We start from the raw sequence: 27,022 nt of genomic DNA, 5'->3' as shown, positions 1-27,022 counted from the left end.
ATTAGGATCTATAAGGATATTATGTCACTCAGAAGGCCTACACCTCATTAATACAGGTCATGGAACTCCAATATTCTAATATTCTCATATTTTAAAGAGGGAGTACATTATTTTTTTTTATAATACACAAGTTTGTGAGTCATGTGCCCCAAATGACATCACTAAGCACCCGTTATAGCTGATGACATCGCTAAACACCATTTATAAATTTAAAATTTACAGGACATTCATGGCTTTATTTCCTGTTATTATGTTATACTTTAATACTAATTAGCATATATGAGTAAACTTTATCTAAAAATAAATACAAATATCCCGCACTAAATAAACACTTATCACCTAAAGGCCTCAGGTCCAGAAGGATCTCCATACCACTCCATACCATACCAAAGTTATTTTAATTGCTCTGTTCATTTTTGAAGTACAGGTATGGGATCCCTTATCCGGAAACCCATTATCCAGAAAGTTCCGAATTACAGAAAGGCCATCGCCCATAGACTCCATTATAAGCAAATAATTCTGATTTTTATATATTATTTCCTTTTTCTCTGTAATAATAAAACAGTACCTTGTATTTGATCCCAACTAAGATATAATTAATCCTTATTGGAATCAAAACAAGCCTTTTGGGTTTATTCAATATTTAAATGATGTTTAGCAGATTTAAGTTACGGAGATCCACATTATGGAAAGATCCCTTAACTGGAAAACCCCAGGTCCCGAGCATTCTGGATAACAGGTCCCATACCTGTACAAGAAAGATCATGTGTAGAATATATATATATATTTATAATATAATAATATAATATAAAATAACATGTAGATGTGTGCATTCACTACTATACCCTAACACTGCATCTCTTTCCCTCACAATGGGTCTTTATTCACCCACAAGTCAGGAGAGCGGGGTGTAGAGTTGGCAGCAAGAAGCAAGCGCCCACCCTTGGTTCATTTTAACCCCTACCCTCATAGGGGATTGAAGGGTTCCACACACTGATCTTAAACGGTTTGTGTGGCATATCTATAGATCTGGGAATAGAGGGGTTAAGGGGTTTGGCACAGCAGTTGATAGAGGCTAATGACACTCAGGGACACTGGCTGCAAGCACAGTCAGTGAGAGAGAGGAATCAGGGCTAGCCACACAAACAGGTCCTCTTCCAACAAGTCTATTTCTACAACTATGGGTGAGTAATGATTTCTACTTTACATTCCTGAGTCTGTTGAATAAATCATCTCAGCCAGGATTCTTGATTAATATACACAAAATAATATGAGGGAAGCAACCATGTGATGATTTATTATGTATGTATTAGAAAAGAGAAAAGGGCTTAGACTAAGGAGAAACTATGGCAAATGTATGGTTGGGAAGTGTAAGGCTAAGGATATATGAAGACTGTATAAAAACAAATTTTATTGGTAAAATATTTAGTATATTTTTTTTGCAATGTGTTAAGTGTCCTTGCAAAGTTATTTTATCATTACAAAAATCTATTGGACTTTTGTCTCTTGTATCCAATTCCGGTCTCTTCTAAGCTTCTGAGCTTTTTCCGGCTGGCCTTCTGTTGATCTGTTCCAGTACATCAGGGATCCCCAACCTTTTATACCCACGAGCCACATTCAAATGGAAAAAGTGTTGGCGAGCAACACAAGCATGAAAAAGTTTTCTGAGGGTGCTAATAAAAGCTGTAATTGCCTATTTAATAGCCCCTACGAGGACTTACATCCTACAGAAAGCTCTGTTTGGCATTACACTGAGTTTTTATGCAGCCAAAACTTGCCTCCTAACCAGAAATTCAAAAATAAGCACCTGCTTTGAGGCCCCTGGGAGCAACATCCACGCGGTTGGAAAGCAACATGTTACTCTCGAGCCACTGGTTGGGGATCACTGCAGTACATGTACAGTATGTTTCTGTACAAACCTAAAACTTCAGCACTGCAAGGCAGGAATACTGGCTACTGTACCACCAGGTTACCCTGCAATGCCCAATTTGCTTCCTGTCACTGTTAAAAAGGCTTATGGTGCACTCTAGTGAGCTTATCAGCTAAATACAAGCATTAATGATTTTAGAGAATAATTGCGCAATGTGCAATATGGTGCATGCTCTTTGTTAACAGTAAAGGGATGCACTGACTGGAATTCCATGTAATGCCCTGTTGCCAAAAAATGTATTTACTAAGTGTAATTTTCATGTACACTCCCATTTCTCCATTTTGGGGGTTACTAACCTGGTAAATTTTTCCCGTGCTTTGGAATACTATATTTGGTATATACAGTCCCCTCTACATTATTCTTTGAAAGAGATTTTGTGACAGACAACAGAATGTCAGTACAGGAACTTATAGCAAATAATGGGCCGGATTCCATGGTTTACCACATGAATCGAAGTGGTTGGGGAAAATGGAATTTAATTAGGAGATTAGTTGAATATGACCCAGTGTTATCAAGGCTTTTCTTTTCCCATCATTTGTAGGTGTACTCTCTCTGTCATCTAGTTTGCGCAAGTCATAGTGCAAGTCACTGTGAGAGATCACACTCCATGCATAGTTACACATAATAATTTGGGTTTAAAAAAACATAAGTACATGAAGTTCAACCCTTCCAAATGATCCACAGTGCAACCAATCAATATACTCACATATATAAAAAATATATATACATACCTATACTAAACTCACTGTAGATCTTGACATCACAATAGTCTTGGATACTATGCTTGTCCAAGAACTCATCCAGGCCCCTCTTATAGGCATTAACAGAATCTGCCATTACCACATCCCTCGGCATTCCACAACCGCACTGCCCTCACTGTGGTGCTGCTTTAGGTGAAAGCTCAGTTGCTCATGTCTAAAGGTGACTTCTGGTAATTTGTTTTTTATTATGGGATAATCCCCTCTAATGTATTTGTACAGAGTAATCATGTCCCCTCCTTTGCCTTTTCTCCAGATAAAACAGGCAAATTAATCAATCTGTTACTCTGCTAGGACTTGCCTGAAACAGCAATGTTTAGACTTTTGGGTGTCATCTCATTCTAAGAGGAATGTATCATTTGCACAAAATAAAAAGGCCATTTATAAAATGGGGCATAGGAATCTAAAGTAAATATAGAACGCTGCATGTCCCAGTACGGAAAACTTCTAATCTTAATAGTGATACTAAATTGATAGAGATCTAATCAGTTTTGTTTTTCTAGGCACTGCTATGCCCAATTCTACAGAGTTTACAATCTTAATTTAGAACCTTGAGTACACAGAAAAACATCTTATATAGAGGCCGAAGGAACTAACAATGTTTTTGAATCTAGGGCCCCCTGAGAAATTGAAAGGCTTATTATAAAGCAAATGCAAAATGTGCATAGAATCTGTCTTTTTTAAATCCATACATTCCAGTGTAATTGCAGATATCCTACATTAATTTGGCCAGATTTATCAATGCAGATATAAATTAGTATCCACAATGTTAAATACTGTACATATTGTGTATGCAAATTGTGTAATTTCTGAAACATCAATGACCGAGAGTGCCCGAGAGGGAGGTGGTGTGTGAGTCATGTGTGGGTGCAACAGAACTAGTAATAACTCCATCCCAGGGCTCTTAGTTACTGGGTCCCATGAACTCTGTATTTGCACCTTATGCAACAAAGCAGGCATAACCAGTGTTTCAGCATAAGGTGCAAGTATAGAGGAGCTTGAACTGACACAAGTACCTTTTGATAGCACTTACATTTTGAGTGCCACTTTGCTTCTTGCACTTGCAATGGTAGCTTACATGGGCAACTTTTATATTCTGTAATATGTAATAAGAGATATAGATAGTTCTGCTGAGACCTCTCCCTGTCAGATTCCATTGTCCTTCCCAGTGCACTCACATAACAAGGAGGATGTATTTGTCTCCTATCCTCATCCCCATTCTTGTACATACCATTAAACAAGGAACGTTTAGCCACTTAGAATGTAGCAGTATAGGCAATATTTATATAGACAGATGCTCTGCTGGTGAATACAGTGTTACATGTTATGTTAAACATTTGCAACTAAACTGAAGGCCACAAAGAAGAGTCATTTTACCCTGACGCTGGCGCAGTGTTTACATACCTACTGATATTACATAATAGAGCCAGTCTATTCTAAGTGTATAGTAAACACTCACTAGACTAAATGTGTTTCTTTCATTGTTTGGGGGTGGGAAGAGAAGCAGTGTCAGGGCATGTCAGACACGTTATCCCCAGTTTGTGTGACAGAGCGTCATTGTTGTGTATGTGTGACTGTATGTGGGTGTATTGTTAGCAACAATGTATGTGTTGTACGGATCCACTTGCAGATAGATACAGAGATAAAGGCATAAATTCTCTCTTTTAAAAGCACACTTTGTATACTATACAATGCAGCTAAATGTATTCAAACCCACTGAGCAGTACCAGGCATACAGAGGCTGCAGGTCAGATCCCTTTAGCAAACACCATAGAACATGCCAATATCCACAAGCAAACTATATTCCAGTTCTAATTACTCATAAGGTGAGCGGTATATAAGCACCATAGCTCCACACAGTTTATGGAGTCCTCTCTAATGTGAGCAAATATATATATAGCAATATAGGAAAATAATTTACACCAATAGTCACCAAATAGTTCCATGACCATTTAAAGGCACAAGGATGCAGACCAAGTGTTTTATTCAGGTTATGAGATTCCAAGTAAGGTACATTTTTACAGCAGGGTGTAAAGTATTTTTCATAATGAGTCATGTGACAGAAAGTATGTCACTAAACACCATTTATATTGTTATATTAACAAGTCATTCATTGATGTTTTGTTCGGTATAGTTAATAAAATACCCCCTTTTGTAAAATATAAGGATATAATAAGTCACTAAGCCATGTCACTACCATGAATATAATGCCATTATATGAATATATAATAAACAAGAGCCATTGTATTATTATATTATAATAAATAATGTTGCCTCAGTTGTAAAATATGAGGATATTAGAAGTCACCTCAGGCCTTAAAGGGGAAATAAAGTCAACAATCACTGAGGTTGGTGCCAAAAGTGAGGCAGAATAGGATTGCACTATGGTACTTGCTATGAAGAACCCTGGGCTGGGGCTCTTTCCTGCTGACAGGAGCACTGGCACTCGGGTAAGGAAATACTGTTACTGGGGGGTGCCTAACTATTGGCACCCCTAAATGATTGTGACTTTCCTTCTCCTTTAAGCCTCATGCCTATACATGGTCATTGACTTACTCATTGCCATACTCAGTGACTTATAACTTTAGGGAAACATCTCTGCTGGCAGTTTGAAGTCTTTCCTGATAGAAACTGATTAGTCAAGTATATATTATATTTATTTACACATTAAATAATGTTGCCCAATGCTGCCTATACTGTGAATACAACTGTAATCTGGATACAAAAAGGAAGGACAGAGCCAATACATCCCTATACAGTCATTCTGTTTACATTTTCAGTTTAAAATGTATCCCATGTAAACATAGCTGTGCTTATTACACATTTTCAGCATTATATTGAGGCTGGCAATGCTTACTGGTTCCATATGGATCTGGTATGGATCTGTACACAGCCATAAGAGGGAAAACTGCTCAGTACTAATTAATGCGTACAGAGAACAACTCCGTGGAGGCACAGGGAATAAAGAGCAAAATAAGTCAAAGACAACAATAAGCACTAGAGAGCAAAAGCTATGGGGATTAGAGATGTAGTGAACTGTTCGCCGGCGAACTAATTCGCGCGAACATCGGGTGTTCGCAAGTTCGCGAGCTTTTCGCATATGTTCGCAATTTGGGTTCGCGTGGCGTTTTACCGCTGCGTTTTTTCTCAGCCTAAAAACGCCGCACAAGCCACACATGGCGTTTTTCAGCAAATCCCGTTTCCATGGTGCTAATAGTGCAAAATAGCAAAAAACGCAGCGTATTTCCGCTAGGTCTGCCAGCTGCCTTTGTGTTCCCCCTCCTGCATGCCACTGTCCAGGTCGTGGCACCCTTTAAACAACTTTAAAATCAGTTTTCTGGCCAGAAATGGCTTTTATAGGTTTTAAAGTTCGCCTTCCCAAGTCTATGGGGTTCGCAAAGTTCGCGAATATTCGCACTTTTTGGCGTAAGTTTGCGAACGCGTTTGCGAACTTTTTTTTTGAGGTTCGCTACATCCCTAATGGGGATAGAAATTCTGGTTCATAATCTACTGCATCTTGTCGTAAATTCATGCAAGAAACCTGGCAGCAAAGATATCAGAAGCTGAGCCAGTGGGATGTGATGAGTAAAACATTTTTTCAGTAATGCTAATACATTGCTGGGAGATTCGCATGACTGGGAAATAAATATGGAAAGTTAAACCTTGCTGAGTAGACACAATGTCAACAGAACAGAGCAGAGCAGAGGCATTTGACTGTATCTTACACATGATTTGGAGGCAAACAGAGAGTTATTCCAAGAACTCGTGATAAGTGGAGAGCTAGGAGATAATATAGATGTGGAGGATTATAATAACACATACAGTGACTGGAGTTAGGATAATGCTTTAGAAAAGAAACTGAGGGAAGTACCTTCTAAAAATAAAAAGCACAGAATGCTTGGGACCTGAGGTTTTCCGGATAAGGGATCTTTCTGTAATTTGGATCAGAAAGATCCATAAACCCAATAGGCTTGTTTTTCCCTCCAATAAGCATTAATAAATCTTAGTTGGGATCAAGTACAAGGTACTGTTTTATTATTACAGAGAAAATGGAAATCAATTTTAAAAATTACAATTATTTGCTTATAATGGAGTCTATGGGAGATTGGCTTTCTGTAATTTGGAACTTTCTGGATAATGGGTTTTCCAGATAAGGGATCCCATACCTGTATTAGCCATCCATGTAGCTCTCCTGCTGATCTGGCTGACTGCTTTGAGACACAAAATGTAACAGTAGTCGACTGTCCTCATCCTGCCTTCAGCCTGCATCCTCCAAATCCCACAATTCCCTGCACATGTGATGTCAATAAAGAAAGAAACATCACGGTGCAGATCAACAGATTACAGTGATAGGTACATTAGGGGTTTTTAAGGAGGAGAAAACTGCACCAGCCCGGGGTAGCTGTGAGCCAGCGATCCTCTTCCTTCTTCTGTATTCACGCCACTTGTGCATGCTCAGGAGAGTGAAAAGACTTTTTCACTCTACTGTGGATGCGTCGGGCCCTGGGATCACAAAGAAAGAGACAGAAGTAAGAGGATCACTGTCTCGCAGCTTCGCCGGGCTGGTGCAGTTTTCTCCTAACAGGAGCACCAACGTGGGGTATCCGGTAAGCGATTACAATCACTGGGGGGTGCCTAATATTTTAGTAGTACAGTACTACAGTAGGCTTAGCACAAATGCTCCTTATTAACATTATCATTTTAATTCATGAAAACATTTAAACCTCATTCACACTAGTGAGTTGGTTCTCGTTCAACACATAGCTCAACCCATTCTTGCATAAGAAATAGACTAGCAATAACATCCACTGACTTCAGTTGCATCTAATCTGATCCCCTAATGTCAGCAGCTGCAGCTCAGAGAGACAAAGCTTTCAGTAACCTTTTATGTTCTGGTAGGTGATCCAGCCAACATGCCAGTGTGTCCCTTCCTGATAGCATGTGATTCAGAATGTAAAGGCCCCCATACATGGGCCGATGGAAGCTGCCGATATCGGTCCCTTGGACCGTTTCGGCAGCTAATTGGCCCGTGTATGGGCAGAAACGAGCGGCCTGGCCGACCGATATCTGGCCTGAAATTGGCCAGATATCGATCGGCCAGGTTAGATAATCCAGTCGGATCGGGGACCGACTGCCCATGGCCGCAAATGTAATCCGATCGTTTGGCCCCAGGGCTTTTTTTTAAAGCAACTTGCTACCCCGATATCGCTCACCCGTAGGTGGGGATATCGGGTAAAGATCCGCTCGCTTGGCGACATCGCCAAGCGAGCGGATCTTATAGTGTATGGGGACCTTTATTGTGGTTATGAGAAAGATATAAAGGATTTTGAAACAACAACTGACACACCCTAGTACATACAAATATATAGACGTGGTGGCATGGCACCCTGGGGCCCAGATCTGTCAGCCAGCTTGTAGTGAGTGGCAAGTAAGCATTTACTCTGTTAGGGTTCTCCACTACTTCAAACTGTGATTTCAGCTTTCTCTCTGTTTACCCTCATAATATGAAGTGATGGTCCCCTGTGAGATTTGGTAGCCTGCCCGGGCCCATACCATTTGCCAATTATTTGGTTATTGGGTAAGTTCTAATCAGATATTTCCTGACAGAAAAGTGTAATCTATGTTCAAACAAGAAGAAAGGCTTAAGGGCATTTAGTACTTTACATTTAATAGTATAGTTGTTTTATAGTTTCAGTAATTATTTCAGAAATAAAGACATGCTACAACAATTTTGTGCCCCCCAAACCTCTTCTAAAGCATGTGAAGGCAGAGAGTCTCCCAATGTATGACACAAGCTCTCCAGTTTTGTGGTGTTTCAGCCAATGGACTTGGAATTGTTGTTAAACTAACTCCTCCAGTTTCCTGTTGCTTCACTTTAATTTGTTTCCTTCAACATTTCTATAATCCACTTACCTTGAAATATCTCCTATTTTAATGTATTTTTCTTTTTCCCTCTGGATTCCAGGTTGGCATGATGGCTGCGTACGCTGCATGGTAGGGGTACCATTTGCTTCAGTCATTGCCACAGTCCTGTGTTTTGCCGGAGTGGCCCTATTCTGTGGCTGTGGGCACGAGGCTTTGAGTGGAACAGAGAAGTTGATTGAGACATATTTTTCCAAAAACTACCAGGAGTATGAATACCTCATTCATGTGTAAGTGCCGGAATCATTTCACAACCAGTGGGTGAAGGAGTTTATCTAGAGACTAATAACAGAATAATACTAAATCTATATTGTCACACTCATGGTAGGTAATAATTTGGGTTATATGCAATGGTAGGCTGATTCCTATTAATTTTGCTACTCAGAATCTGAAGCACACTGGACTTGTATAAAAAACATTTATTATGTCAACGTTTTCAACATCAACATCTGATGTTTTCATCAGGACAATCACATATCACAAGTGTACAAACATTTATAGTGTACATGTTCCAACAGCTTTCCTGGATTCTCTCATTTGGGAAGGTCCTTTGCTGTCTCAGAAAGGCTTCCTACCCCCAACATTCATTAAAACAAATTAACACATGAACTGAATATATATGAATTAACTATCAAGTATAAGTAAATAGATTAGATAGATAGATTCAACTTTATTGTCATTACACATGTACACGTACAAGGCAACGAAATACAGTTTAGGTCTAACCAGAAGTGCAATTAGCAGAAAGTACAGGATAAAGGTATAAGTTCTAAGTGCATTTAAAGGGATATGTGCAGGTAGAGCTATAGGTACTTATTACAGAAGATTCATTGGTGAGCATATATACAGACTACAGATTACTAGTAACCATGCTTATGAATTTACAATGGATGAATCGTATATACAAGTATTATTAACTGTTTACAGATAGATATGAACATAATATACAGGTTGCTAATTTCTACAAACAGGAGAAAATCTACAGCAACTAGGCTTGTTGAGTAATCAGTAGAAAATCATGAGTAATCCACTTGCTCTGGAAAACCTTCATAGTCATATGAATTATCTCACTTTCAAAAAAAACATTTCAAATATAGGTATTGAGACATTTTGGTTGAACTGTATCCAGTCTCTGAATCCAGTATGATTTATGATTAGCCCTTTCAGCTCCCCTGTGCAATTTAGGTGCTTGCTCAATAACCATTGCTCTCAGTAACTGAATGAATGTTTTGGGTGCAGGACTACAGGGTTCTCATCCCCTTTAAGCTTTCTCGTTACTCAGTCTCTCACATACAGCTTTTATAATACAACCTGTATACATACAGTAGAACCTCTTCTTAAATGGTAAAACCGTTTTTTTCTAATAAATACCAAGGAATGTGAATATTTAAGTAGGTATTCATAAAAGCTGTTATGACATCTATATCTGCCTTTAGTTAGTTTCCCATGTATATGTATAAGCAAATGTCTCCCCTTCTATTATTTACATGCTACATGTAGAGCAATTGTAACAGTGGAAGCAATCAGGCTTCACATTATTTTATGGTCATTACATATCTGTAAGAGCCTTAAAAAAATAGATATCTGTAAATTTTCCATAGAGAGGAAAACTCCTTGCAAGTAATGTGATATTTCAGTTAATAGGTTTTTGTATATGGAAGTTTTAATCTCCTTTCCACACTTTTCCCTGTAATATCAAAAATAATTACCATACTGCAATACATCTGCAATATAGTAACGTGTTTTTGGTGTGGCATGGTGGTATAGAGACCTGGAAGACGTTTTGTGTTATGTCTACACCACTGTAATAAAGATAGTCTCTATTATTACATTATTCCATTACAGCTGTATATTACATTACATTAACATTTATTTATAAAGCGCCAACATATTCCGCAGCTCTGTACAATAAGTGGGTTTCATACATTGGACATATAAAGCAATCAATAACCGATACAAGGGGTGAAGAGGGCCCTGCCTAAAGAGCTTACAATCTACAAGGAGAAAGGGTTGAGACACAAGGTCTGTATAGTAAAATTGTGGGTAAGCACATACTGTATATGCCATCCTCATCTATTCTCAATATGTTGCTCACTGATACAGCAGTGTTTTCCTGTCTGTAACCATATTAGCCACTTGAACAATATGGTATAATTACGTGACTTGTTTTCACCTTGCAGTGGCAAAAGTATGAAATTTAGTAAATCACTGATAAATGTTCTTGTTGTATTGACAAACTTTGGTAAAGACAGACAAGATGGAATTTCACATTTCAATTGATTTGTCCCTTGGTTTGCACGATTTCAACAATTGTGTGTTTTGGGTAGGAGAGCAACAAATGTTTCTATAGTCTGGCAGGCAGAGAAGGAAATTGCAGAGGACAGGTAGATACTGCTTTCAGTAGCAATCTTATTTACAAATTACTTTAAACCCAAAACACTACATTGCTCTGCACATTCCTTCTATATTTAGAGGAGTATAATGTACTGGCACATTACTGATTTATACACAATATGTCTCCTTTAAAATAACAGATCATTTGTAACTAATGAATTATGGGAAGTTGCTTAGAATAGCACTTAATTATGCAATAAATAGATAAGTACGTTTTCATGCTTTGATTAGACATTCCCTTTAACTTAACAAAGGGAATTCAAGTTGCAAGACATATTAGTAACCTAATAAACCATGAAACATGCTGCATTAAGATTGTTTATCAAAGAAGGTTATAACTGAAACATTTCTCTTTTATGTAGGATTAATGCCTTTCAGTATGTGATCTACGGAATTGCCGTTTTCTTCTTTCTATTTGGGATAATACTTTTGGCTGAGGGATTCTACACAACAACTGCCATCAAGCACATCCTGGGAGAGTTTAAACCCCCAGCTATAAAGGGTGGGCTCATCTCTACAGTGACTGGAGGACCACCTAAAGGAAGAAGCCCCAGGGGAAGGCAGCCAGTCCATACCATAGAGCTTATCTGCCGCTGTTTGGGAAAGTGGCTTGGACACCCTGATAAGGTGAGAGTGGAAGAAAAGACAGCAAGTTGTATCAGGTTGCAGAGTTACAAGCATTACGAAACATTCTAGATTTTTCAGTAGAACCAATTAAATTACAGTGCCTTGAGGGCACTTCTTAGATAATGGTTGTAATCTAATGACTGATGCATAGTTTGATACAGTTCTGGTAGCCCAATGAAACTAGCCAGCAGCTAGCATTGCCTGGTCTCCTGTTTGAAAGCAATGGGACTCCAGGAGGTTAAATGACTTGTCCAGGGCAACAAGGAATAGAACCAGGGTCTCTAGCATGAGAGCCTACAGCAAAGACTGATCACTTAATCTTTGGCCACTAGAATTGGTGTTTTTTACTCCAAAGATACTCTAGTAAGCAGTGGTACATCACATGTTTCCCATTCAAGTGGATGGGAGGCAGCTGGGGAGGTATTGGGGGGGGGGCTAAAATACTCCAGCACAGAAAATGTGGGATGTATCTTAGAAGTTTACTATTCATTCCCAAATCACAACCAGTGTTTTCACTCTGAAACATGATACATTTTATGAATCATTTACATAATACTGTATTCGTTTAGACATGTTATAGAACCAGATTAATTAGCAGACTTTATTTTGGCAGCACATCTTTTATTGGCCAATCATTTACAGTATATTGATATCCAAATGCTTACAATCTTGGAATAAACACTATTAATTCCTTTATAGATATAGGCCTTTGGCGTGTCTTTTTATTGGTGATGTTTGAGGCAATAAATATTTTTTTTTTAGTAAATCTGCAGCTTAAACTGTTACTGCTATACAAAATACACATTATATAAATACCTGTAGGAACTGTTGTAGGCTTAATAGCCTAAAGGGTTGAATAATGATATTTTCCTGACACTTTTAATATCAGTTTTATGAAGGATGTGTCCTTAAAGGAACAGTAACACTAAAAAATGAAAGAGCTTTAAAGTAATAAAAATATAATGCACTGTTGCCCTGCACTGGTAAAACTGGTGTGTTTGCTACAGTAACACTACTATAATTTATATTATAAGCTGCTGTGTAGCCACGGGGGCAGCCATTCAAGCTGGAAAAAAGGAGAAAAGGCACAGGTTACATAGCAGATAACAGATAATTTCTGTAGAATACAATAGTGTTTTATCTGTTATCTGCTATGTGCCTATGCCTTTTCTCCTTTGAATAGCTGCCCCCATGGCTACACAGCAGCTTATTTATATAAATTATAGTAGACTTTCTGAAGTAAACACACAACCTTTACCAGTGCAGGGCAGCAGCACATTATATTTTAGTTTTTTGGTGTTACTGTTCCTTTAAACTGCTTTGAGCTTTACAAAGTGTTGTAAAATTATGTTTAAGAACCTTCTGTGCTATTTAACCATAGAATGTAAGCTGAACTGATTAACCAGGCATTAGCTCACTGGAAAGGGAGGGCCATTTCCTTGTGTATAATGGCAGCAATCTTTGATATATTTATGCATAATTTGAATAAGCATATTTGGAACAATTCTCAATGGGGCCAGCCAAGTATTTACCTCAGTCCTCCCACTATAAGCCCATATGCCACCTATTGCATTTAGTATTGTCTATATCTAATTGCTGTGAGAATAGACCCTTGATGTTAGGTTCTCTTGAGGTTTAGTCCAGCACTGTTGAACTGTAAGTTTCCTAAAGTATTGGAAAACCTTTTACCATGAGTAGAACATTACTTTGATGACACATGGCTTATCATTGCATTATTTGTAAATCCTTTCAAGAGCAAACTAGCATTATGTCTCCGGCTATGTGGCTCCTGTGCTCCAGTATTTACCTCTGCCTTGGTTAGTAATTGATGGCGTAAGGGACTAACCCAGTTTTCCCACGATGGTCTTCTCACTGTGCTACAATTTTGTTATTGTTTTTTTGTAGCTTGTTGGTGTCACTTACGTTATCACTATTTTGTGGCTTCTGATCTTTGCCTGCGCTGCTGTTCCCGTCTACATCTACTTCAACACCTGGGTCACCTGTCAGTCCATTGCATTCCCAGGGAAAACAACAACCAGTGTCAGTACCCTGTGTTCAGATGCTCGGATGTATGGTAAGTGTTATTACCCTGGCCCCCTTGGATGATTTCTATTATGACTATGTGCTATGCTTATTGTACAGCGCTGCGGAATATGTTGGCGCTTTATAAATAAATGTTAATAAATGTTAATAATAATGTAAGTAAGTATAGTATGTATCTGACTACTTGAAAAAACAGGATCACTGCACCTTCTTTCCATAATTTACATTTGTATTTGGCTAACAAGGCAATTTCAAGCTGTGAAAGTTTAATTATGGCTCATGCATTTTTCCATGAAATATTTGCTGGCTCAGTTTGCCATTTTATCAGTGCCTCAAGTGCCAATTTCTCTCAGGCTGTGCCTGGATGCAACTCTTCCAGAGTCCTCCTATTGTGTTATAATTACCCAGCAAGAAACCCAGAAAAGGGAATACCCAGTTAAATGGGGACTAAAAGAAATGCTCCATAGTTGGGCTAGCTCCTCAAGACTTTACATATCCCCTAAAGTGGATCTCTTTGTACTATTCTGCAGAAAAGGCCTTGTTAAAAGTATAGAGTTGTACTGAATACTGTACTATCTGATTTGGCCCCCAGGTGTTCTGCCATGGAATGCCTTCCCAGGGAAAGTGTGCGGGACCAGCCTGCTTGCCATCTGCAAGACCAGTGAGGTTAGAAGCATTACAGACTTCATGTTGTCAGTTGTGTTCCATGTTATGCACCTTTTTAATGCCTATTGCCTTATAATGTTCTAATTATCCAAATAACAATGTATACTAATAGGGACTGCTGTTGTGAATGCAACAGAACAACTCTATAGATCTCCTATTACTGCTTAAAATGAATCACACAAGGGTCATTTATAAACGTTGGGCAAATTTGCACCTGGGCAGAAACTCATGGCAACCAATCAGATGATTGCTTTCAGTGTTCAACTTGCAGCTGATTTGTTGGTATGGGTTACTGCCCAGGTGCAAATTTGCCCAGTGTTTATTATTGAGCCTCACAGTATCTCCCCTTGGTTTGTTGGGAATTGGAATGCACTGATGTCACAGGTAGGATGTGGCTTAGAACAGATTTTAACCTGCTATGGGCCCACAACCAGTCTGGCCTGAACTTGCTTGAGCTGCAGGTCCTGACCTGTGCAGCACCTACATCCCTTCCAAGCCCATCCTTCATGAATACAGCACTGCTGAATGCACACATCTCTTTATTAACCTGTATTCATTGTGCAAAGTGTGAAAACCAAACATGGCGGTTTGTGCTTGTTTTTTGCACCTTGAACCCTACCCCACAGGTTGTGAACCCTATGGAATTTAGTGATTTTGCATACTTGCTACAAGGTGATGACTGTTCTTGTTTTCTTACAGTTCCAGATGACATTTCACCTTTTCATTGCGGCATTTGTGGGTGCAGCTGCAACTCTTGTGGCCCTGGTGAGTTTACTTTGTACTTAGCCCTGCAAATAATATACAGATGTACACTTTAAATGGAAAACACACTTTTTTAATATCCTGTGTAATTTATTTTAAATATAACATAAATATGAAGGCACAGCACTGTCTACAAATACTTTACATATATGAATTTGTATACTGCACTATTTGTATGAAAGAGTGGTGCCATGCTACTAACTACTTCTTAGGCAACCCTGACATTTCTCCATAACGAGGGTCTGTAAGACCAATAGCAGTCTCTGTTGCAGCATTTCATACAGAGCTGTACCTCAGGAGCAACTTCACTTCTGTATGTTAAAGTGTCAAATATGCAGTTAAGGAATGTTCTCAGCACAAAATGTATTAAATCCCATGGTGTCAATTTAAGTCACAAGATAAAACCTTCTTATAAATGGAATGTAAACCTATTGTTTCACAGAAAGAAGAATTTCTTGTTTCACAATGAAGTGAAGTAAATTCCTATGAACACCTACTATGTATTGTGATATTTGTCTATGCTATCATGTCTCATATATTGCATGGCATAGGAAGGGTAATAGAGATATAGAGATAGATAATGTTCCTATATATATATATATATATATATATATATATATTTATTGTAAACTAGCGGGATCCAGGACAGACACTTTCTTGGCTTTAAGGCAGTTTATTTACACAGGGGTGCCCATTGCAGCATACAAAACAAATCATAAAAATAAATCCTGCCCTCTGGGCGCTACCTTCACACATTAGATTAGTTCCCTCACTAACCTGGGCCCCTTGTGGACTACCAGTGGGAAAACACAAATGTTGGGGTCACCCCTGTACTCACAACACTTCTGGGGAATTAGCTCAGCCTCCTGGCTTTCCTTTTAGCTCCTTAGATCCTCAGTCTCTTGGCAGCTTTCTCAATTCTGGGCTCTTTCTGCTTCTGGTAGTGGCAGGCAGCACCCCCAGCCCCTCTGGGAGTCCTAACACAGAGAGGTGTCCTTCCTGCTCTGTGCTCTGCTCTGAGAGACTGTCTCACACCTTTCTATACCATTAAATACCTTTTCCACAGGACAGCCTTCCTGTGGAAAGTATGCTCCAATAGGTGAGCTGGACTACTGGAATGGATCGCCTGATCCGTTTGTTCCTTCCAGAACCCTATAGCTTTCAGGGCCAGACAGCACAACCTTTTAAACAGAGCAAACCTTCTCGGTTTATCATCTCCCACTATGGGGAACTTGAAGGGAAAACTCACCTTTTCTCTCATTTGTTGAGTCACTCTACCACAATATATATATATATATCTGTGTCATATGTCCCTGTTGTCTTGTGTGTGTCCCTATAACTGCTATAATACAGCATAAATGCTTCTTCTTCTGAGTGTGTAACACAATATTTCAGACAATTACAGAAATATAATGCCCACGGGCCAAAAATGCTTTCCACCCATTTGATAAAAAATTGCTCCAAGGTGCTATCATGTATTGCAACCTTGCTTAAATTTGCGTCATGGAATTTAATAATCTAGTATCTTTATAAACAGCCACTCATACAACTTTTCCATATCAACCTAGAATGAAAAACTTATCAGTGTAGTCCTGCTTTTATTTACTAACTGTGTCGATTTGTTTAACATTTAGTGGGGCATGCTTTTTTTTGTAGTAGGCGTGCATGCTTTTAATGTGAAATATATAAAGTAAAGACTATATTCATTCCTGACTCCAAGATGGCAAATCAGACCAGTCTCTGGATCGACTTGTACTAAAAGCTATTTTCAGAAGCCCTGTATTTTCTCAGTTTCTAAAAAGTCATCCAACTCATTCATAAATCTAATATATGAGTAGTAGTAAAACCACTTCCATAATTTCACAGATCTTAATTAGAAAAATTAAGATGGAACCTCCTTCTAATCTATTCTATTCTAATCTAATCTCAAAGGGTGTCCTAAAGTCTGTTGCAATAAGCTACTGGTTAATAAAGCACCAGAGAGTTTATTATATGGTCCCCTTATATTTATACATATTTATCATATTAAGGGCCATTTTTCCAGTGTAAACAACACCAACATAGCCCGTCTTTCTGAAGTATGACCCTCTCCTTCCACTAATCTTTTAGTACGGGTGAGATTTCTAATGATTTTATACTGTTTTTGCTAGTCTTGGAACTATAGATTGGTAAATGTGACAAAATGTAGGATAGGCCTCTGCTTTGAAAGAATACTAACTAAGGCATATCATTTTCTAATATTCCATGGACTAACATGGAAAAACTACTGCTTATAGCTTTTCTGGCCTGGAATGATGTATCCTAAGCCCATTCAACAAGAACTTTCTATGGTTTCTATTTAAACCATAACTGGATAATAACATCATATATAATTATGTATTATATTGATATATTGTATATTTTCTCTCCTGTACATTTTCTTTGCAGCTCACTTATATGGTAGGCGCATCATTCAACTATGCTGTGCTTCGAGTTACTGGCCGGAGCGATCGCTCAAAGTTTTAGACTTCAAGTCTGTGGTTGATAAAAACCAAAGCAGAATCCCGAATTCATGATTTTATTTATATGATTATAATGTTCATGTTTTCCTTTTGTTTTTGAATTCTTATTTTTGTTTGTTTGCTTAGGAATCTAGATAACATGGCTGGTGCTTTCCATGGAAAATCTGTATCTGCCCTTGGTTTCCCTAAACTCTTGGCTTAATCTAATAGAACAAGTAGGAACTACTCAAAGTGTACTAAGCAGGGATGCCATTCTCCACCACTCATATCTCTGAGTCAGCAACAACTGTAGGACCGCACATTTGCCACCTAGAAGTTACAAAAATGAGACTGAGGCTAACATTTTCTACTCAATCTTGTCACCAAAAAATTCCTTTTTAACAGTTGACAGGAGCAAATACATCAAAATACTCCAGGTCTGAGGGACATGAATTACAACAGTGTCGTATTTGTTGTTTAAAGAGATCTCTAAAACCTATTACAGACAAGAAAATACTGTTTCTTTTCGGCAAATTTCTTACAGTAGGGTAGTCGAAACCAGATAAAATCATAACTGATGACATAATGCTAATATAGATTTAACTGCATGATTTTAATAGAGCTATTCAATCATCTGTACTGTAAACCAAATTATACCTTATGTACAGAACTGTATCACTAATAACATGTCTAGGTTTCCATCAATTTCCATAGCAGAACATGCAGCAGTGCAAAGCCTATTCGCAATGTTTTAAGTTTAATACACAATATTGTCTAGACCCAGTAGGCCGTATATTGATCTCTCATATAGCGTATGTGTATATATATATATATATATATATACTCACTCTTCCCAAAGAATCTAATACACATTTACAATTTTTACATTCTTCTCAATAGAAGCTTGATCTTTGATGACATAAAATACAAGAAAAAAAGAATACAGAAACTGAATTTCACTTTTCCTGTGCCTCATTTTCATCATTCAATCTATGATGTTTTATCCCTACAGTATTTCATAATCGTAAGGGTCTGACAACAACCCTCTAGGAACTGGCTGTTCCCTTGTTCTTTGAGAGGAGAAGGGAGACTCTGGGCAGAAGCAGAAATAGTTGTATATGTGTTTACTATGATCGGGCAGGGGGACAACAGGCTTTGGGCCAGGAATCTCTGTGAAGGGGGTGAGCCCACAAACTTTGAACTGTTCCATCCCCTCTCTCTAACCATGTTTAATATATTGGCTTTAAGGACCCTATAACCGCCTATTATTGATGCAGGGTACAATAATTAATTGCACTATGGAGAGGTCAACTACACTGGTAAAGGGACACACAGCACTGTGAAACTGAGGTGAGCACAATACTCCGTGCACTCTGTTTGAGTTCAGTGTGTGGGTCCCTTTTCAGTTTAAACTGCCTTGTTTATCCTTTAGTAACAAAAGTGGCATGCAAGTAGAATATTGATATTTTATGCAAAGAGATGGCAGTAAATGGGTTGAGCAAGTGGTAACATCCACAGATGACTTAACCCTCTCTAAGCCAGAGAGAAAGGCTTTCACCGTGGTAAAGAAGTTTTTTCAGGACTCACTGATAGGGTCATTATTTCAAATGGTGCTCTTTCTGTATGTGGGCACAAACATGCACACATATCCAAGGGTCTTTCTCTCTGGCAGAGAATGGGCACTACATTTTTCCTGTAAATTGCTAATTGTAAAATGTAAGAGTTTAAAAGTAATTAAAAGTTTCTGTATTAAAATTCAGACGTGTCTGTCTGGTTGAATTTGCATACTAAGCAATAGCATTCAAAGGCAACATTCATTTCGGTGGCATTTTATAACTAGCAAATCAAAGAAGCCAGCATTGACTAGTTGCTCAGTCCCCTGTGCAATACTGGGATATTGCAAGGCCAGATGTGGACCTGTGCCCAGGTTTAGCTCATTTAGGTCACCAGCAAACACAATTGTAGATAAACCCTCCCTATGCATGTACAGTAAATGTGGGCAGCACATGATGGCTGTGACATTATTAAAAACATGTAGTATGGATCCATTTTGATAACGTCAAGAGTTATTTTTTTAGTTTTTATTTTTTACTGGCCTTTTCACTTAGCTGAAAACTGCCTTTCACTTATTACATTGAGCAAAATGCAATGGGAAGGCACATGGAAGGTTCTGGAATCATTGTATAGTCCAACTTACATGTTGCTTATTTATCGAGACTGAGCACTAATTCCTGACAACCAACCAGCATTTAGCTTTAATCAGACTGCTGCAGGCAGAATACTGAAAGCAAGCATGTGGCTCCTATTGGTAAGTTGTCCTCAATGAGAAAAGATAATGGTGGTTTTAATTTTTGCTGAGTTAGACAGTGCACCACAGTAGAGTGGTGAAAGGTAGAATGAGAAAAAAACTTAGAAATTGAGAAAAATAGTCAAATACGTTCAACATGTGAAGTCCAAAAGCAATATCAATTAAACTTGCCTACAAGACGGTGTTACTGTCCCTACTACAATAAAATATTGATGATTTCAGAGATTGTAAGCATCATTCATGTATGGGCAAGATCCATAAAATGCCACCACTTTTTTTGAGATTAGTAGCCATGTTGCAAACACAGCACAAGTCAATTGTGTATGCAGAGTGATGCTGATTGGATAGACAATTACCGTCATCAACTCAATGCAAGTTACCGTATGCCTTCATAAAGCACAATCTGAGTATCTGTAGAATATCTTTCTAGGAGTGGGAGCCAGTTAGAGTGAGGACCCTGCTTCTAAAAATGGCTAGATCTAATTTAGGGAGCATCCTTTATTGGCACTCATTAATGGTTTCATTGTTTACAAAATACCAAAGAATCCTCTATATTTATTATAGACTCGTTTTTACCCAAGAGACCCCCAATTCCTGGCAAAACAACTGTGTGTGGGGGGAAAGTATTATCTTTGTTCTCTTTGACAGCTCTGTCTTGACTAAGGGCATGTTCGGGGCATGTTGGAGGCGCATGTGGCTCTATATTGTCACTGAACAAGAGTGTCTTTATAACTATTTGCCAGTTATCTGCCTACCATCCTCTTATATTAGATTTCAGATTCAGCACCCTAAGATTGTCTCTGGCAATTCTGTTTTACCATAAAAATGTAGTAAAAGAAAACAAAAAAACAATCTCTGCAACACAGTAGCTCAGTGTTTACCACTGCTGCCTTGAAGCGCTGGGGTTTTCTAGTGGGTACTGGGAATGATCTGCAAGGAGTTTGTAAATTGTCTATTTGCAGATGAATATGGATGGAAGCTGTTCTGAAGTAAAGGGCTAAACTGCACGATTCTGCTTTTATTTCATGTGGGCTGGGTTTGTTAAGATTCCAAATGTTGACTTATTATATTTATGGAACCTTGTGTGCATGAATGTACAATTAGCACAAGATATCAGAACTTAGGGTTAATGAAAGTTGTCACTGACGTAGAAATATTTAGTCTGCCGGTAGGTGTTCCTAGGGGTTTGTGGATCTTTCTGATGGTATTCAGTGCCATTGCATTTTCATCTTGCTAGTGCCTGTTTTGTAAGCTCACTGCCTGGTGTGCCTTCATTGGTTATCTGCATGCCTTCATGAGGGTTGTGGTTTGCTAGTTTGTGTCTGGAATGAATACTATCACAGTCAGATGATGCTGATTGGAAATGTCTGTTATATTTCCTCATGTCTGCCAGTTGCCTTCCTCTCTATCTCTGTTAACTCTCCGGTCATGTGCAAATCCAAACAAATAACTGGATATATTGTGTTTGTAAACTTCAGTGTCCTTTTTGAGTTTAGCCTGCTTAAAAGAGATATTTGCTTCTTCTTAATGCTAAGTTGCCTTCCTCTCTACCTCTGTTAACCCTCCAGTCATGTGCAAATCCAAGCAAATAACTGTATATATTTTGTTTGTAGACTTGCTTCTTCTTAATGCTAACAAAAGGGGTGATCAGCACTAGTAGGAATAGTATATACAATCCTACGCTTTCCTTTCGCTGACATTTCTAATGATGATATCGAAAACAGATGTTTTCAGGTGAAAAGAAATTAGGGGAAGGTGAGATTCCAGAGCATCTGAAGTAATGGAGTCAAGTGCCAAAAAGTCATTTTATTCACATGTGAATATCATTTTGGATACTGAAATTTGCCTGGACTCACATGACTACAATATACTAAATTATGGGAATACGTCACCTAAGAATGTAATGTCACTTAATATGCATTGCCCTTTTGGTTTATTAACATTTCAGTTTCAGGAAACATCTAAAATAACCATATTAAACCCTATACATTTCTAGAAGGAAGACAAAATGTATGTTTAGCATATAAATGAGGCAGTTGCATGTTCACTGTCTCAGAAGTTATATCAAAAATATGAAGTATATCTGTATGTTCTAAAACGATTTCTCCATTTTCAGTTTATAAATTTGTAGATCATGAATCTAACTTGTAATGATCAATATAACTGCACATCTTATTTCTTATTTAAAAGAATATTTGGTGTAATGTATGCTACTTTAAGAAACCAAAATGTATATTAAAATCCATTTAAAAAAAGGCTAGCAAATGAATTTCCATTACATATAAATTACCAAAATAAGTGCAACTAAGGTTCTCCAGGACCCTAATCGTAAAGCTCAAATCTGCAACAACCATTTATCCTTCTTTCATTTTTACTTATTTTATGATAGTTTAATGCTAGGAAACCCAAACTGCTCAAGAAGATTCTTAATTAGACATACGTGGGGTGTAAAAATCAAAATTACACCTTGAGTTGCCTTGCACATTATATTATTACCAGAATCGTAGTTCTTCCAATTGATGTTAAAGAGAAGAGATCTGAGGGCTGTGCCTATTGTTTAAAATATATTAATACAGGTATGGGACCTATTATCCAGAATGCTCGGGACCTGGGGTTTTCCGGATAATGGATCTTTCCATAATTTGGATCTCCATAACTTAAGTCTGCTAAAAATCATTTAAATATTGAATAAACCCAATAGGATTGTTTTGCTTCCAATAAGGATTAATTATATCTTACTTGGGATCAAGTACAAGGCAATTATTAAAGGGAAAAAGGAAATCATTTTGAAAAATTAGAATTATTTGCTTATAATGGAGTCTATGGGAGATGGCCTTTCCAAAATTCGGAACTTTCTGGACAATGGGTATCTGGATAAGGGATCTCATACCTGTATACCGTGGGTGATATTTCTACTGAGAATGTGAATACCACCACAGTACCGATAATGTGGATGCATTCATGTAACTATAATGGGCCCCCTTAAATCTTAATTTTATAGATATATCCAGTACCATGGTAAAATAACTTAACTTCTACCATTACTGGAAGATAGCTTATTTTGTGCATTGAACATTCCTCCTTTGCATACTGACATAAGAATTATTTTTATGCCTCAGCAGAGATAAATCTCAATGTTCTTCATAGACAGAATCTGAAACATTGCCTTTTATGACTTCAATTGGCGCAATCTTACCAGTGTCTATGAAGAGTGATTGTTTATTTGCAAGCAAGTGGCAGCTCACTCTCATATGGAGAAATGTAAATGTGCACAGATGATTGTTGTATGCACACAGTAAGCTTTCCCTTTCAGCCTTATTAAAGATAATGACAATTTTTTAGGAATTAGGGTATATTTTTCCTTTTCGTTGTCTATGGTACATTAAACTTGTGCATTTATATATGTTAGCCATAAGTAGTGTCAAATAGGGATACACATAGGCAGAATATAAATAAAGCACATTAAGGGGCTGATTTATGATCCTTCAGTCTTTGGTTTGGGTAAAACAAAGTAAAAAAAAAAACAAAAAAAAAAACACGTTACTTGCTTGTGCTTACTGCTTATTTCATGGAAAAAAAAACACAAGCAAGTTTATAAACTCACTAATGTTTTCTGACTTTGTTTAACCTGAACTCAAGGATTAAATGATCATAAAAATCCCCTTCATTTTTGCATTAATTTAAAGTTCATTTTTCATCAGACTGAGGCTTACATTCGTTTTTGAGAAATTCATCATGAAGCTCCTTTCATATCAACTAATATAACCAATAAGTTCAACCATGGACTAATATCTTCAGATGAATTTCTCCTGAACTTGAGATAGGGCTAAGGAGCATCTTCGACTTTCGGTAAGGTTTTATTTTTGAAGTGATTCCATTAAAAAGAGGGAGCTTCTTGATGGGATTTTTTGAACCCAAAGGCAGACACTGGTCTCCCTTTTCTTTCAGATACACGCCCTCATGTGTCTGTCGGCCAACAGGGTGTATCAACAGCGCGTCCTAGAGATGGGGAAAAGCCAGGAGACACCACAGGCTGAGAGCTCAGAACTCACTGAGATTCTGCCAGAGCCCCCCCAAAGGAGCGCAGAGAACCTGGTGTAGAATGTCTGTTATGTTTGGGGTGTCCCAGGTTAGGAGAAAGCCTTGCATTGGCAGTTTTATTTATTATATAGGGCAGTTCTATTGATCATATACCAGTTTTTTCATGATGTACATCAATGATTATTACGATTTTCTATGATTGTATCTTTTTTTTACTTTTTTTTTTTTAATATGTTAAACTACTAAATCAACATTTGTGTTCTATTTCCCTACACTGAAACCTTTTTTTTAAACTTCAGTTATCATGCCAATAAATTTGAATAAAGCCAAGCTATTTTTTATTTTTCAATGACTAAATAACTATAGCATACATGTGCTTTTCTTTCTGCATTTTTCTTTGCATGTACCCATAGAAATAACCAGAGATGAAGGTATTGTGTTATTCCTGCAATAAGGCTTCCCTGGATTCTATACAGGTCTTTCTCTCATTGCCTAGCCTAAAGAGTTAAACTTGTCGAGACTGATTGTTCAACTTCCTTTTCCAACAACTCCTCCTGTCACTCTTAGTCAAGAGTGAAAATCGACTTAGTAAATACAAGTTTAGAAGTGTGGCCTAGGGGAGTGTGGAAGAAGTCTGGGGAGGGGAAGACGTTCAATCACAAGATTAAGACAAATGGCCAAAATGATAATAAAGGCTGTAAGTTTGATTTTTGTTTGGTCAAAACATAATATAGAATTACTTCTAGACAAAGGGGCATATTCATTTTTTTTTTTTACATTAGTCTAATGCTACCAAAGACCTGCAGTAAATAAAGATTGTCAGATTTACCAAGATCTTTTTCAGATAGTTAATTCTTCCTCTGATTTGATTTCTGTTACATTAAAGGCAGTTCCAGTTAGTTTTCAGGGTAGACAAATTGTTGGGTTGTTAAGAGGTCATTGCTACTGGTGAGTGTTTAGTAAATGTGCCAAACCTTGGTGGAAATTAGTTTGAATTTTTGCCACATTTTATTATCCTTTCAAACTCAACCCAACCAAAACTGGCAACAAAGATAAAGCTTCCTTACTGTACATGATAACATTTCTTCTATATTAAAATAATTCCAGGACCAGAAAACCTACAAATGAAGCATCTCAAGGAATTTATATTTGTTCATGTCTGAGCATGTGAGATCACACACCAGAATCCCAAACCAAAGAGTCAGATAAGACTTTTAAAGGAGAAGGAAAGTCATTTTGGCATTTTACTGCCAATAGATTTGCCACCTTAGTGCCACCTAGAACACTATATTTACTCTGCAGAAAGCATTACCCCATACCTGAGTAAACAGCCTTAGAAGCTCCCTCTGTTTGTTTAAGATTGGAGCTGCCATTTTAAGTAGCTTCCTGCTTGCAGCTCTAGCCTTGGTAGTTCAGACTACACATTCCTAAGGGAGGGGGGAGTGAGTTTTATGAATTCTTATGGGAGGTGGGAGCAGGAGAGGGGAAATAAATTCGCAGACTCTGGCCCCAGGAATGAAGGATTTTTTTGAGAGAGGTAGTCAGATACAGAAGAACGTGTTTACAAAAAAGGAGACAAGAAATCCTGTGTTTCTTTTGATAGAGGGCTTAGGGCTGTATTTACATAGCCCTTTCTGATAAAGCTTACTTAGTTTTTACCTTTCCTTCTCCTTTAGACTAAAATAATTGGTGTTGTCAGGAGGCCTGAAACACACAGGTCAGAATAAAAAAAAGACACTTGTAAAAACTGAGCCAGCATTAAGTTAGCACATACTCACACAATTTTATATTGCTAAAGTTCTGCTAATTTGACCAAAATAGCAATAAGCATTATTACATATTTGTTGATTAACCTGATCAATGGCACGCTGAGCTTGCCATTCACCCCCAGGTACAAAAAAGACCCAAGTATTATCTATGTCAGGGTGTTTTTCTTCTTATGATGTATAAAAAAAGGAGGCAATATGCCCGCAGACAAACAAGCACTATGAGGTAACTTGAGAAGGAATTCAAACTAGTATAATCATATTGTGAAATTAAAACTGCCTGCTAAATATGTAGCAATGCATACTCAAGTGCTTAATGGATAATGGAATTAGTAACTAAATGCACTCTGGGTCCAGTCCTGCATATTTACTGGTTTTAAAATTTTGTAAAAAAACAAGGAGGATCCTTGGTGTTAAAAGGGTAGTTTGCCTCTAAATTAATTTTAGAACGTGCAACTCCTAGTCACTGACCCCAGCATCCAAACTATTGCTCTGAGAGGCTATGATTTTAATGTTACACTTTATCACATTTTCTAGTTGGGCCTCTCCTGTTCAGGACTTTCATTTACACCACTGCTTGGTTGCAAGGGTAATTTGGACCCTAGCAACCAGAAAGCTGTTGAACTTTTTTTAAACTGGAAAGCTGCTGAACAAAAATAGATAATAACAGATGAAGCCAAAACTGAATTTTTAAGTTTTCTAACTAAAAGAATCTCTGTTTCTGCATGTCACATCTATTTTAAATGAGTGGACTATAAAGACTATGTGTATCTATATATAGCCGAGGGAAAAAAGGGATATATTGTTTTTCATGCAGATTCATTTCTTAACTAAGAGGGATTTCTAACATTAGCAAGGCCAGGGTCAAAAATGAACACCTATTCCATACACGATTGCCATTTATCAATCTAAACTACGAGATAACAGCAGGACAAGAAATATCTCAATTGCTTTTTTCGATTGCATGTTTTAAACATAGTTTAGGTCAATGGATGTGATTTTTTGGGTTTAAGATCACTGATCTATCTGATAGTGTGATCAAGCGAATAAAATGATTTAAAATGAAGATTTCCATCTGTCTTCAAAATAAAGCATTGCTAAAACCAAGAGAACTGTATATCCTGTCATTATTTTCCAAAGACATGGAATGTGAAGAGGTCTGTCATAGTGATTTAAGCCCAAACATACTAGGTTAAAGCTATCACTGAACTATTCCATCTACAGAGCAGCCTCTAGACACTCCCCCCCCCCCCCCATGCTTTGGCGCGCAGGGCAGGGGTGTGCGATGCAATGGGTCATTGCCCCCACCACTAATGACAAGCGGT

General features: G+C 37.9%; 1 protein-coding gene and 1 long non-coding RNA gene across 3 annotated transcripts; one reads left to right on the top strand and one right to left on the bottom strand.

Annotated features, from left to right (window-relative positions):
• Nucleotides 1-1,046: 1,046 nt before the first annotated feature.
• On the top strand, nt 1,047-25,167 carry plp1 (proteolipid protein 1). Of its 2 annotated transcripts, none has more exons than XM_012968520.2 (7): nt 1,047-1,184; nt 8,654-8,840; nt 11,367-11,631; nt 13,537-13,705; nt 14,267-14,340; nt 15,040-15,105; nt 23,839-25,167. In XM_012968520.2, exons 1-7 carry the CDS (start codon nt 1,181-1,183, stop codon nt 23,989-23,991), a joined length of 918 nt encoding a protein of 305 aa, XP_012823974.1. In that variant the 5' UTR covers nt 1,047-1,180; the 3' UTR covers nt 23,992-25,167. The 2 variants fall into 2 exon arrangements, with proteins under 2 accessions (XP_012823974.1, NP_001027507.1); NM_001032336.1 differs by lacking the exon at nt 23,839-25,167 and adding an exon at nt 17,530-19,337 and having other exon boundaries at nt 1,141-1,184.
• Nucleotides 14,863-16,119, bottom strand: LOC116406555. The gene is made up of 2 exons (XR_004219562.1): nt 15,941-16,119; nt 14,863-15,128 (listed from the first exon to the last, which is right to left on the bottom strand). It is a non-coding gene; the product is annotated as an uncharacterized LOC116406555 (long non-coding RNA).
• Nucleotides 25,168-27,022: the final 1,855 nt, after the last annotated feature.

This window comes from Xenopus tropicalis, chromosome 8, assembly GCF_000004195.4.
Source record: "Xenopus tropicalis strain Nigerian chromosome 8, UCB_Xtro_10.0, whole genome shotgun sequence".
Taxonomy (NCBI): domain Eukaryota; kingdom Metazoa; phylum Chordata; class Amphibia; order Anura; family Pipidae; genus Xenopus; species Xenopus tropicalis.
The sequence above is the reverse complement of the archived record's forward strand: the minus strand, read 5'-3'. Positions and strand labels throughout refer to the sequence as shown.